We start from the raw sequence: 14,867 nt of genomic DNA on the forward strand, positions 1-14,867 counted from the left end.
TTGCACATTTTCTTCATTCTACAGTGAGTTTCCATGAGATCAGGGACTGCCTGGGGTTTTTTTTGAGGGAGGAATTCCCAGTGCTTAACACAATGCCGGGCAAATACTTATTGTTTGGGTTGTTTCAGTCTTGTTCAACTTTTTACAACTCTATTTGGGATTGCATTGGTAAAGTTACTGAAGAGGTTTGTCATTTCCTTCTCCAACTCATTTTACAGATGAGGAAACTGAGGTAAACAAGGTTAAGTAACTTGGCCAGGGTCTCACAGCTAGGAAGTGTCTAAGGTCATATTTGAACTCAGAAAGATGAGTCTTCCTGACTCGCGACATTGTGCCACCTAGTCGCCCCTGGCATACAGTAGGCACTTGATGTTTTTCCCATTAGCCGATGGTAGGAACTTCCATTCCGCTAGCCTAGGATACAAGATGTTCCCAGACGAGAATGTAAATCTGGTACTTCTCTAATAGGATGGTCCCTTCACGATGACGTCAGAATGCCAATGTATACAGACAAATACTCGGGGCAGGTTGGCACCGAAGCTCGCTAAAAGGAGCTGACCCGCGCTGATTCTTTACCCACGAAGAGCTTTTCCTTTCTCCTGTCCTTCCCCTGGGCTTTGACCTCCTCCTTCCCCACTCTCCCCAGCCTCGTGCCCGCAGCCATTCTCCTGTGACTATGGCCAGAGCCCCTCCGACGCCCCTGCCCACCCTAGCGTCCCGCAGCCCTTTGTCTCCTGTTGCGTGCCCCGCGCCTCGAGAGCCCCGTGTAACAACCGCGCTGGTCCCCGGCCCAGCCACGACTAGCCACGAGGGGCCCACCGTCTGAGCCCTCCAAGAATTTATGTGAGGGTGGGAGGAAACCCGCACCGTCAGGTTAGTAGGCAAGAAATGTGTACAGAAGAGATACAAAGTCATGTGTGGAGCTTGGGGGGACCGGGAGGCGCTAGTAGTAACCGGGGGGCTGGAGGCTGAGTCCTTGGACCCATGCCTGAGCCAGCCTCCAAAGGTCTCCGAGGGATGGGGGGGCAGAGGGGCGGATGACTGACTGCAGCGTCAAACATCCAGAGAAACCTGGAACAATTCCCTGAAAAATGCACCACACTCATGAGGTCCGGATTCATGAAAAAATCCGACTGTTTGCCCCATTGCTTCTTCGTCTTTCTCCAAGGCCTTCCAGGCTTCTTCTGGAGCGGCCACAGTCTGTCTGACTCTCGCTGGGCTTCACCTGCCTGCCCAGCACTAGAGGCACATTGGGCTCTTTCCGTGAGTCTCAGAGGCTGACGCAGACTTCACAGGGAAATTCTGGAGTGCCACGTTCCCTAGTTTCCCTATCACAACACAAGCAGCATCTCCTGTAGACATGGCAAAGCCGAGGTTTAGGGGCAGAGAAAAGAGAGTTGGAGCTGGGGAAGAGAACTCCAACTCCTACGGAGAAGGCTGTAGGGGCGGGCATCCATTGTCTCCTTTTTGGACAGGAGCGTCTGGAAGCTGCCTCCAGAAATGCAGGTGGGCATCTTCTCCAGTAACTCGGAGCTTTAGAGAGTTGCCTGGGGCTGCTGAAATATTAAGGGACTTGCCTGTGGTATACATTCTTTACTCAGTAGGCCAGGTTACCTTGCAATTTCTTATGGCTTAATGTAGATTGTTTCTTGTTCTAAGAGGGAGACAGAGGGGCAAAGCAGGTATGTCTGGTGTGACTATGTGCTCACCTTATTTTGCTTCATCAGGGAGTTAGCAATAAAATAAAATAATGCATTTTAAAAAGAAAGTCTTAGTAATTTTAGGAGACTTCTTTGTGATGACCAGGGCATTTCCCAATTTCCTTGCTGGTAACTTTTCTCAGGTTACCTTTCTTCTACTGTGTGTGTATACACATATGTATATGTATATATGTATGTATGTATTATGTATCTCTGTAGTTGCTCTCCAAATCTGCATATGCAGTCCATTGTCTTCCTGAACTCAGCTCCATCTACGTATTAGGCATTCATGTGCATGCCCTGATGGGGTTGAGTCATCGTCACAGAGGTGAGGCAGTGACTGTGGAGGTAGAGCACTGGGAAAGAGTAATCAGACAGGTAGGGGAAGTCATGGGAAAGATCAATCAGCAAAAAATTCGAAAGGAGAAGATGATCCAAAGGCTGCAGAGAAGTCAAGAATGCAGATTGAGAAAAGACCATTAGATTTGGCAATTAAGAAATCAATGGCAGATTTGGAGATTGAATGATGGGTCAGATGCCAAGCGGCAAAGGGTTTAGAAAAGAGTAAGTGCAAAGAAAGTGGAACCACCTAGAGTACTGATGGTTTTCTCAGAGTTCAGCTGAGAAGAGGGGAGAGATAAAAGAGGATAGCCAATAGGGATGGTATGATCAACTGAAAGGCTTTAAAGAAGACTGGGAACATGGGTGTGATTGTAGGCAACTGGGAATGAACCAATAGATAGGGAGAAACTGAAGATAGATAAAGTGGGGATAGATAAAGTGGGAATGATAGTGAGAACATTCTGCTGGAGGAGACAAAAGGGGTTGGGATCAAGGGGGGGATATAGGATTAGTTTTAGGAAAAGGGTCACCTGTTCATGTGAGATAGAGTAAAGGAGGAAATGGAGGTTAAGGCATATGAATGGTGTAAGATGAAGAGGATGGGAGAAGAATGTTAAATGGCCTCATTTTGGGTGAAGTATGAGGTGAGGTCCTCAGCTGAGAGTGTGGAGGGGAGGAGTATGGTGGATGTCTTCACAAGACATGGAAAGGTTTGGAGTTGCTGCTATGTTGAATGGTACAGTGAGTTTCTGTCTCTGCATCATCTGACACTGTTAATCTAGTTAATTCTCCTTGTGACACTGCTATCTCCTGGTTCTCTTTCTACCATACCTGATCTTGCTCACTCAGTTTCCTTTGCTCTAGCTTCATCCATGTCATTCCCAAAAGCTTTGTCTTGGGACTTCTCTTTTCTCTGTTATACCTTCACTTTATCCCTTCCCATGGATTCAATTGTCTTCTCTTTGTAGATGATTACCATGAGCTCTAGTCCCACCTGACCAACTGTCTTCCAGACATTTTGTCCCATCAGCATCTCAAATTCAACATGTCCAAAAAAGAATATTATCTTTTCTCCAACATTCTCCTCTCTTCCCACTTTCCCTGTTACTGTTGAGAGCAACACTGTCATCCTTCACATAATCCAAGTCTGCAACTTCAGTGTTATCTCTGCTTCCAACACTCTCTCAGCCACCACATCAGATCTGTTACTGAATCTTGTTTCAGCCTCCATAGCAGCTCTTGTTTACCATCCCTTCTCTCCAGTCACTCAACTGCTGTTCTTATCCAGGCCCTCATCACATCTCACCTGGTCTATTGCAACATATCTTTTTGGTTGTTCTCCCCCCCACCTCTCTTCCTTCTTCAAATCTGTCCTCAGAGCTTCAGTTTCTTTAGCTGTAAAGTGGGAATGATAACATCAGTGGTACTTATTTCATGGAGCTCTTGTGAGAAAAATGCTTTGTGACAAGCACCTACTTGCCTTCTTTTGTTGATGCCATTTGACCCCGTGAAAAGGAGTAATTAGAACAAGATGCCACTGAGGAACAAGCCTGGAAAGATGATGGTATACTGCTCCCCTTCATATATAAGAATACGTGCTTATATGCACACATATACATACACACATATACACACTCCATTCCACTGAAACTGACCTGCTAGTTGTCCCCGGTCCCTGAATATTCATCTCCTGCCTTTACCTAGGAGGTCTCCCCTGCCTTTCATCAATCTCCTTAATTTCCTATTTTTCTGCAGAGTAAAATTTAGGAGCCTTCTAATTCCTGAGGCCTTTCCTGGTTCCCCAATGCCCTTTCCCTCTTTAGATCCCTTTGTTTGACTTCTCAAGTCCACTTGGAATAGCCACAAAAGAGAAGGCACCCCTTGTGTATGCAGATGATTCATTTTTGTCTTTGTATTCTCAATCCCTTGTTCACAGATAGTATTTTATAAATGTCTACTGTATCGTCAAATTGATGACCAGAGAGCTATTCTGGTGTGTTCCTTAGAAATCCCTGTAGTTGAGAAACTGACCACAAGGATAGACAGATAGTCAAGATGCTTTCTGCTGGGAAATAGAGCTGACTCCATTTAAAAGAGCTGCTCATGCTGGCCTACAAGCCACCCTTGTGGAGCTGTAAGACATCCTTAAAATCCCCATGTGGCCCTGTATAGGTGCTGCTGAGTCAGAGGACCTGGCTTCAAAGCTTGGCCCCACTCTTTTCTTGTACCCAAAGGCCACCTTCCTTGAGTCTTGCTTTTCTCATCTTTAAAATGAAGGAATCACTTTGAGTCCTGGGATCACAACTTAATGCAATGCAACTCAATCTGTGACATATTGGTCAAATTGTGACATATTTATAATGTGAACTAAGGTCTTTTTTTTAAAAAACTTCCTAGTGGCCAAGTGTACAAGGCCCTGAGAGTGAATGAAAAGAAGATCTGAAAACATGCTCTCTCCCATCTCCATCTTCCAATACCAGGAACCAAGAGTTTTGCTTAAGCTGAAGAAGTTATTGACATCCATGGAAAAATGATTGCTCCCCAGGTAATCAAACTTATAAGAGCCCAAAGAAAAATCTTAACAAGGCAGTAAAAGCCTAGAAATACTCTGGGGAGTTCTACTTGCATTTGAGAGGCTGCAAGTTGCTTATGGATGTTGTTGGTGGATAACTGGATTTGAATCCTGTTCTCATGAGGAAGAAGAATAATCTGAAGTTCTAGCTAGGATCTCAGAGGATCCTGGGTGGGGGATACTGTGACCAGTAGGGGGAAGGGCTTTCTCCTTCATCACTTTGTATGGCTCTCTTCTGTCAGTAGGATGTGCTGTATACAATGTGCAAGGTGCCTTGGAGGCTTACTCGTTCCCCTGATGTTGTTGGGTATCCTGACAAATGCCCTGCTCTGCTTCCCTTCAATGACATTACTGGAATTTGATCAAATTACTGATGAAGTCACATACTTTGGAGGAATAATTGGATTGGGAATAATTGTGAGTAAAACAGACCCTACCAAACCTCCCATAGGTCATCTTCCCCTGTGGATTGGGGGGAGGGGAGGACGGGTTGAATTGGCTTTGGCCCCTTTTGTTTCATCAGGATTTTGGCATTTGGAGTGTTCACTGTGGAGTATGGTCAGTAGCTGCCAGAAATCCTCCCCTGTCCTGCTAAAAAGCCAGAAATTCAGTCTTTTTATGTGTCCTTCTTATAGTTAATGTGATTCATGCTCCATCTCGATTCTTCACTCCTTAAAATAAAATCCTGACCTTGTCTGTTGGGTGTTTTAGCCAACTGAATCACCAAACCATCTCTGTCTGCCATGATTCTGGCCTTCTTTTATTATGGGAGTGGCTTTGAAAAGAACAATATTCTTTTTAGAAGATGATTTATTTAAAGGCACTCCAAAAATAAAAACTTAATTCCACTGCATAAATTGTTTCTGAGTATCTATAGATTGTTAGCAACAATTTCCATATATAAAGTTGTAACTAGGGAGGGAGACTGGGGCTTTGCCTCAGGGCACTGAATTTAGAGGTTCTTGAAGGCTCTTCAAGTTCTAAATTAAACAAGATATCTATAATGAAGCTTATTTTGCACTTAGCCAGGAGAATTAATTGAAATAGGAAGGAACCTGTTGCCTGATGTCCATTTCCTTCACCTCTGGAAAGGCCTTCCCAGTAACTCCTTGACCATAATGGTATGCAAGGACACATTTTGCATCCTGCCAAGGATAGCATGTGCTCTCTCAGGTACATGTACGCCTAGTGCCTGCCTTGCCCATATTCTTTGGTGTCTATTAATTAAAGAAAGAAAGCAGCATCTTCAGAGGGTCATTCCTCTACGCTGAATAGGGATGAGTTGTTTGTTTTTTAAATTGTAAATTAAATTTAAATTTTATTTTTAATTTATCTTTAAATTAAATACTTTTATTTAATTTAAAAAATTCAAATGACATTTAATTAATTATTTAATTACATTAAAATGGAATAATTACATAAATTAATTTATTTAATGTTGATTTAAAATTAATTAAAATTTTAAATTTATCTCTCCTTATGTGCATTGACTCCAGGTTCAGATTTTCTCTTACATTTGATCAGCTCCAATCATGGTCAGATTAAAGGAAATCTATCCCCTGTATGTGATATTTCATTTCTTTCCTGTACTCAGTCTGCAATGAAAAACCTTCTTCAAATGAGATATTTGTAATGTGCTTAGCCCCTAGTAGGCACTTTATAAAAATGCTGATTCCCTTCCCCTTCTCTTTTCACCTCCCTCCCTGCCGAGTCCAGATGTTGCCTCCCATTAACCTGATCAAAGTTTGCATTCTTTTCATCCCAACTCATAAAATAAAAGTATTTTTCCTCACTGCAAATGAATTTAAATGCATCAGAGATATCATTTGCTCCTTTAGTGTGTATCCAATAAGAGTACTCAGTGATTCACAGAAGAAATTCCCACATTTTTTGGTTTTCCATTCCTTAGTCTATTATGTTCTGCCATGGCTGGGGAGATCCCTGAGCGCCTTTGCTTCCATCCAAACTCACTGGGCTCTGTTTCTCATTGTTGGCAGATGTTCTTTCCTGCTTATGCGCTTCTGAGTATGAAGGAGGGTAAGACAAAGAAATGTTGTGGCTGGGAAATCTGTGGGGCAAGGTATTGGGTAAGTGAATGCATGATGGTAATAGCCAACTCCATGGACAATCAGATGGATCAATGCAGACCCATACTTTGGGGGGCTGTGATTTCCTGGGTGCTAGACAGTAACTAAGAGAATGGGGCAAAGAGGGAAAGATGGAGGTATTTCCTGAATACTCTTGAAAGAAAATACCTAGATCTTTTATGCATGAAAACTGGCATTTAAGGACTGTTTTAAAATGTTTCAAAGCACTTTATAGGCATTGTCTTATCTCCCTTGAGTCTCACAAGAACCTCAGGAGGTAAGCACCAGGGGATTGTTAGCTCCATTTTATAGATGAGGAAACTGACTTGGGAACATTAAGTGACTTGTCTATGATCCCACAGGTGGAATTCAATCAGGAAGACCTGAGTTCAAATTCAGCCTTAGACACTTGACAATTACTAAGTGTGTGACCCTGGGCAAGTCACTTAACTCCAATTGCCTCATCCTGGGTCATCTCCAGTCATCCTGATGAATATCTGGTCACAGGATTCAGATGGTTCTGGAGGAGAAGTGAGGCTGGTGACCTACACAGCCCTCCCTCACTCAAAACAAAGTCAAGTGCAAGTCATGTCATCATTTCTCTGATGGCATGGTCCTCTTTGGCAATGAAGGATGAACATGTACATATATTAAAACACCCGCTATGTGTTAAGTGCTTTACTAAAACCTGGGGAGGCAAAGACAAAAATTGGAATAATCTCTGTTCTCCAGGAGCTCATCTTCTATCACATCTAAGCATGGGAACATCCTTAAATTCACATATGTAGGTGTATATATTTATATAGGTATGTATGCCTGTATTTATATAGGTAATGTAGTTTTGGGAGGTAGAGCAGTTGAGAGAACCAGGAAAGGCTTCATGTAAAAGATGGTGTTTCAGGGAAAAGGAAGGAAACAAGCATTTATGAAACATCTACTATGGCAAGCATCATGCCTGACATCATTTGACCTGGGACGTAGGTATGATTATTATCTCTATTTTATAGTTAAGGAAACTGAGGCATACAAAAATTAAGCAACTCACCCAGGATTGCACAGGTAGTTTTAAAGGAAGTAGGGATTCTGTGAAATGGAGTTGAGGAGAGATTGCATTCAAGATACTTGTAGTAAATGCATAATAAAATTTGTGCCAATGTGTAGGCATAGAGCTAGGAGATGGAGTGTCATCTGTGAGGAAGAGCAAGGCCAGTTTTGATTTGATCACAGAGTATGATATATCAAAGTTGGAAAAGTTGCTTGGGTTTAGATTGTGAAGGGCTTTAAAAGCCAGAATGGAGAACTGGTCCTAGAATCAATGAGGAGCCTTTGGCATTTATTGAGTAGGAAGACATGCTCCTGAGAAAAATCACTTTGGCAATTATTTGGAAGATGAATTGGAGTGGACATAGGCTCAGGGCATAAAGACCAGTTAGGAAACCATTACAGTACTCCAGGATAGAGGTGATGAGAACTGAAGCAATTGGTGATTGTGTGAAGGAGGCAGAAGGGGATGAAGATTATAGGGGAGATGTGTTATAGTCAGATCTGATAATATTTGGCAAATAATTGGAGAGTGAGGAGCCATGGATAATGACAAGAATGTGAACCTGGAGGACAGGAAGGATAAATGGTGCCCTCAACCAAAATCAGGATGTTTGGAAGAAGAGTGAGTTTGTGGGGAAAAGATAAGAAGTTTTGTTTTTGAATAGGTTGCCTTTCAGGGGTCTCTACAGTACATCCAGTTTGACATGTCTACTGAACAATTAGTAATGAAGCTTGATACTCAGGAGAGAGGCTAGGGCAGAATAGATAGCTCTAGAAGTCATTTGCATACGGATGACAGCTAAACTTGTGGGAGATAATGAGGTCACCAAGTATAGAATATGAAAAGAAAAGAGAAGACTTCCCTCAAGAAACATGAGGTACAACCACATCACACTTACTGGGTGAGAGATGGATGATGGTCCAACAAAACACTGAGAAGCAATCAGAACCGTTAGAAGAAAAAGCAGGAAAGAATAAGGTCACAAAAATCTAGAGAGTATCTAGGAGAACAAGGTGGTCAACGGTGTCACATGCTGCCAAGGGGCTTAGAAGAATGAAGGTTGAGAAAAGTTAGTCACATTTGACAATTAAGAGATTATGAATAACTTTGGAAAGAACAGTTTCAGTTACATGAGTTCACAAGTCAGATTGCCAGGTCTGTGTCATTAGTGAGAAGTGGCATCAATTGATGAAAACAACTTTTTCTAGGAGTTTGACTGAGAAAGGGATGATACATATAGGATGAGAGCTTCAAAAGATATTTGGGTTTAGTGAAAAACAAGACTTGGACAGGCTTATAAGCAGCAGGGAAGAAACAAGTAAATGAGATATGGGACAGAATGGTGATTTTAGGCAGACTGATGAAGAAAATGGAAAGGGATGTGGTGAAGAAAAGATATAGAGGATCTGGTCTTGATGAAGAAAAGAGCTACCTTTTTATTAGGGACTGGAGTAAGAGAAGGATAGACTGGGAGATTAGATGAGAAGGGAGGTGAGATGAAGGATTCAGATCATTTTGAGATGATGATTGGATAATTGAGGCCCATGAGAGTGAAGAACAGGTGCCACTGGGTTTGCAAACCTGGATGGTGGGAAAGATAGTGGTGGCCTCTGAACATGGTTACACAGTTAGTAAGTGATGGAGATTTACTCCATGTTTTCCTGACTCTAGGCCTAGCAGTCTATCTGCTACATTACCACTTACAGTTGTAAGATTTTAAAAGGTGAATAACTGGTATGACACAAAACATAAAAAAGGCATCTCATGAATGGGAACATTTAAGTGTATACATATTTCTTAATGACACAAAATACTATTGGAAAAAATGACCATGTACTAAGACATAAAGAAATTAGAAATCAATTTAAAGAAACAGAAATGCTAAATATATCATTTGTAGACCACAGGCATAGGAATTGAACTTGTGACTTCATTGATTTAAGGTGTTCCTGGATTGGGAAACTCAATGGACATTAGAATTCCCTCTGCAACTTACAATCTTAGTTACTTAGAACAATGAGAGGTTGAGTGACTTGCCCAGGGTCACACAACCAGTATGTGTCTGAAGCTCTGAGGCCAGCTCTTTATCTATTATGCTATCTTGTCTCTTACAGACCATAGCATAATAAAGATAATAATTAATACAGATAATATAAGAAAAAGACTGGAAACTTAATAATGGCATCCCAAATAATAAGTGGATCAAAGAATGAATCAGAAATAAATATTATCTGAAAGAGAATGATAATTATTAGAAATAAACCAAAATTTCTGAATTTCAGGTAAAGCAAAGTTCTCAGAAGAAAAATTGTATCTCTGACATATTAACACACCAGTCAAAAAATGCTCCACTAATGATCTGAATATGCAATTTGAATGACTAGAAAATAGCTAAACACTAAATAAGCAAACTTCCTACTATTTTAAACCCCTTCAAATTTTCTTATTTCTTCCTTCTTGTGGCTTCCACGGAGACATGGTTCCATTAGGAATGTCCCTGCTTTCTTTGTCCACCTATTTACAATATGGCTGCTTTTTTTAACATACCACCAGGCTCACTCTCTGTAAAAAGGTCAGAAAATTCCTTGCTCTCCATTGCCACTTGAAGACTCCCTCTACTACCTCCATTTAGAAAACTTTCCTCTTTTAAGGCTCATTCAATCCAAATTTATCACCTAATCCAAATCTTGGAAGCTAATTATCTTTCAATCTCTAGGACATTCTCCTTTCTTCCTCAATGACCTCAGCACAAGGCTGACAGCCTTCTTTCCTCTCCATTTCCTGTCCTTATAAAAAAGAATTTTAACATATGTAGTGATGTTCCCCCACATAATTCAGATTTTAATTCCTGAACCTACTCAATGCCATGATCCATTTCCCCATGACACCTCAGCTACACACAGAGATCGTTATATCCTTTCTACTGCCATCACCCCCAAGTGTTCCACTTCCATGTAGATAATAAAATAACAAGATTAACAACAGTAATAATGACAAAAACAATATTTGACTTTTATATTAAGCTAATATATTATTTTAATTATATATATCATTAATAATAATTAAGCTAATATACTGAGATATTAAGCTAAGCTTTTTACAATTGTTATCTCATTCGGAAGAAAGGCACTATTATTATCCTCATTTTTACAGAAGAGAAAACTGAGGCAAACTGAAGTCCAATGACTTGCATAGGATCACACAAATATTAAGTACTGAGGTTGGAGCTGAATTCAAGTCTTCCTACCTCCCTGCTAAGCATTCTATCCACTGTGCCACTTAGCTTCAAATTCCTGTATCTAATCATAACTTTTTTAAAAATCTATTTTTCTTGTTCCAAGTTCTTTCACTTATTTTTATAAGAATTTATTTTCTCCTTCCTTCTTATCCCCCTTACTGGAAAATTAAAAAAAAAATTCTTATAGAAATACACATGAGCAAGCAAAAAAAAAATCGGTATTGTTCATGTCTAAAACTAAATGTCTCATCTTTCACCTTGAGTCCATTACCTATCTTATTGGGAGATGGATGGCATAATCATTCCTCTTAAATCATGGTGTGTCTTTGTACTGATCAGAATTGTAATGTATTTAAATTTGTTTTTCTGTTATTTGCTTGTACAAATTTTCATTTCACTGTACATTACTTCATAGAGGTCTTCCTAGCTTCCTTTGAAACTGTCAGTATCATAATTTCTTAAGACTTAATAAAATTCCCTTACATTCATACACCATAATTCGTTAAGCCAGTCCCCAATAAGTTGGCATTCCCTTACTTTCCAGGGTCTTGGGGTCTTTTGGTTTGTTTGTTTGTTTGTTTTGGGGGTGGGGGTTGCTATTATGAAAAAAAACTTGTATAAATATTTTTGTAAATCAGTCTTTTCCCTTTGCTCTATTTAAAGTATAGCCTGAATAATAGTTATATCGCGCTAAAAAGCATGCATAATTAAGTGAATTTTGTGGGCATAGTTACAAATTGTTTTCTGGAATTGCTGGACTTATTCACAGTTCTACCAACAGTGCATTGGTGTGCTTGTTTTTCCTTAGTTTATATAACATTTATCATTTTCTTCTTTGGTTATTTTTGTCAGTCTGATGGGTATGAGGTAGAATCACAAATTTTTTTTAACTTGCATTTTTCTAATTGTCATTTGGAGCCTTTTTGTCATATGTCTTCCTTTGAAAACTACGTGTTTATATCCTTTGACCATTTATCTATTGGGGAATGGCTCTTAGTCTTGCAAATTTGATATAAAATCTTCATAAAAGAAGCTTGCTGAAAAGATTCCCTGCTCTAATTACCGATTTACCTTCTAATTTTAATTGACTTAGTTTTGTTTTTATATAAAAAACCAACCCAACTTTTTAATTTTACATAATCAAAATAGTCATTTTGTCTTCCATGATTTCTCTAGCCCTATTTTGTCATGAAGACTCCCCCTACTCAAAGATCAGAAAGGTAATTCTTTTCTTATTTCCTTATGTTGCCACTTTTTATGTCTAAGTCATCCATTTGTATATTATCTTGATGTTGGTCTAAATTTAATTTTTGACAGCTTCTGTCCAGTCTTTTCATATAGTAAGTCTTTCCCCCTACCCCTCATCCCAGTAGGTCTCTAAGTTTATCAAACACTATGCCATGTTATTTAATTACTTGTTTCTGTTGTATATCTAATCTGTTTCATTGATTAACCTTTCTTTTTATACCACTATCAACTAATTTTAATAAAAATTGCTTTGCAGTAAATTTTGAGGTCAAATAATGCTAGGCCCCCATCTTTCCCACTTTTTTTATGAGTTCTCTTGAAATTCTTGTTGCTCCATGTGACATTCATTATTTTTTTTTCTGGCTATACAAAATCCTTTGGAAGTTTAATATGACACTGAATAAGTTACTTTAGGTCATATTGTCATTCATATTATGTTAATTTGACGTATTTATAGGAGAATGAATATTTCTCCCAATTTTAGGTCTGTTTATTTATGCAAAGAATATTTTATAGTTAGATTCACATAGTACTTAGTACATATTGGTAAATAAACTACAAATATTTTATACAATTTGAAGTTATTTTAAATTAAAATTCTATTTCTCTCAGATGAGTTTTGTTCTTATTTTATAGCAATATTATGATTTATGTGAATTTGTTACATCCTGCAAATTTGCCAAATTGTTTCAATTTTTAATTACTCTTTATGGTATTCTAAATAAATCATATCATTTGCAAAAGTCAATAATTCTGTTTTAAATTTACCTATGCTTAATACCTTGATTTGTCTTTCTTGCCTTCTTTCTATAGCTTTACCACTACTCTTAATGGAAAAGTCTCTTTTTTTTTTTTCTCCATTGCAAATAATTTTTACACTTGGTTTTAGGCAGATACCAAATACTACATTTTTTTAAAGCCCATTTATTGTAGTGCTTTCTAGTGTTTTTTTTCCTTTTAACAAGGATGGGTAATGAATATTGTCAGAGCATTTTCAACATCTTTTGATGTAATCATGAGGTTTTTATTGTTAATTTCCCTAACATAGTTTGTCACATTTATAGTCTTTCTTTTATTGAAACAATCAATCCTTAATTCCATGTAGAAATCAAACCTGGTGATAGTGTATAATCTTTCAAGACGTTGTGATCTATGTTTTAGTATTTTATGTAATTTTTTTACATTAATAATCATTAAAATATCAATTTATAGCTCTCATTTTATATTTATTTCCTCTTGGTTTATGTATCAAGACCATATTTATATCATATGAAGAGTCTGAAAGGGCTTCTTCTATTTTTTGCAAACAGTTTATGCAATATTGGAATTAAATGTGTTTTTTGCATATTCTATAGAATTCACTTAAAAATCCATCTGCTACTAGAGTTTATGAGAGGGAGAGAGAGTTTATTGCTGTTCAGTTTGTTTTTCTGATATTGGGTTACTTAGATAACCTATATCTTCCTATATTAATATGGATTTTTTTTTGTTTTTGTTTTTGTTTTTATTTAACTTTTAACATTCATTTTCACAAAATTTTGGGTTCCAAATTTTCTCCCCTTTTGTCCCCTCCCCCCACCCCAAAACACCGAGCGTTCCAATTGCCCCTGTCTGCCAATCTGCCCTCCCTCCCCCGCAACCCTTCCCTTTGGAAGGCAAGCAATTCAATATAGGCCAAATCTGTGTAGTTTTGCAAATGACTTCCATAATAGTAGTGTTGTGTAAGAACTAATTATATTTCCCTCCATCCTATCCTGTCCCCCATTACTTCTATTCTCTTTTGATCCTGTCCCTCCCCATGAGTGTTGACCTCAAATTGCACCTTCTTCCCCATGCTCTCCCTTCCATCATCTCCCCCACCCTGCTTATCCCCTTATCCCCCACTTTCCTGTATTGTAAGATAGGTTTTCATACCAAAATGAGTGTGCATTTTATTCCTTCCTTTAGTGGAATGTGATGAGAGTAAACTTCATGTTTTTCTCTCACCTCCCCTCTTTATCCCTCCACTAATAAGTCTTTTGCTTGCCTCTTTTATGAGAGATAATTTGCCCCATTCCATTTCTCCCTTTCTCCTCCCAATATATTTCTCTCTCACTTGATTTCATTTTTTTAAGATATGATCCCATGCTCTTCAGTTCACTCTGTGCACTCTGTCTCTATGTGTGTGTGCGTGTGTGTGTGCATGTGTGTGTGTGTAATCCCACCCAGTACCCAGATACTGAATAGTTTCAAGAGTTACAAATATTGTCTTTCCATGTAGGAATGTAAACAGTTCAAGTTTAGTAAAGTCCCTTATGACTTCTCTTTGCTATTTACTTTTTCATGCTTCTCTTCATTCTTGTGTTTGAAAGTCAAATTTTCTTTTCAGCTCTGGTCTTTTCATCAAGAATGCTTGAAAGTCCTCCATTTCATTGAATGACCATTTTTTCTCCTGAAGTATTATACTCAGTTTTGCTGGGTAGGTGATTCTGGGTTTTAGTCCTAGTTCCTTTGACTTCTGGAATATCCTATTCCATGCCCTTCGATCCCTTAATGTGGAAGCTGCTAGATCTTGTGTTATCCTGATTGTATTTCCACAATACTTGAATTGTTTCTTTCTAGCTGCTTGCAATATTTTCTCCTTGACCTGGGAACT

General features: G+C 38.9%; 1 protein-coding gene across 7 annotated transcripts in view; it reads left to right on the plus strand.

Moving 5' to 3' along the window:
- Positions 1-712: 712 nt before the first annotated feature.
- The window catches only part of LOC140510017 (transmembrane 4 L6 family member 4-like), a 61,809-nt gene continuing 47,654 nt past the window's right edge, over positions 713-14,867 (plus strand). The window contains exons 1-4 of one of the 7 annotated variants that reach the window (XM_072618275.1): positions 713-873; positions 4,440-4,587; positions 4,857-5,031; positions 6,612-6,701. In XM_072618275.1, coding sequence (XP_072474376.1) covers positions 4,861-5,031; positions 6,612-6,701 — 261 coding nt within the window. In that variant the 5' untranslated portion in view covers positions 713-873; positions 4,440-4,587; positions 4,857-4,860. Of the gene's footprint in view, positions 874-2,009; positions 2,029-4,439; positions 4,588-4,856; positions 5,032-6,611; positions 6,702-14,867 lie in introns of those variants that run through there. The other 6 variants (XM_072618274.1, XM_072618276.1, XM_072618271.1 and 3 more) reach the window with 6 other exon arrangements.

Source organism: Notamacropus eugenii, chromosome 6 (genome assembly GCF_028372415.1).
Source record: "Notamacropus eugenii isolate mMacEug1 chromosome 6, mMacEug1.pri_v2, whole genome shotgun sequence".
NCBI lineage: Eukaryota > Metazoa > Chordata > Mammalia > Diprotodontia > Macropodidae > Notamacropus > Notamacropus eugenii.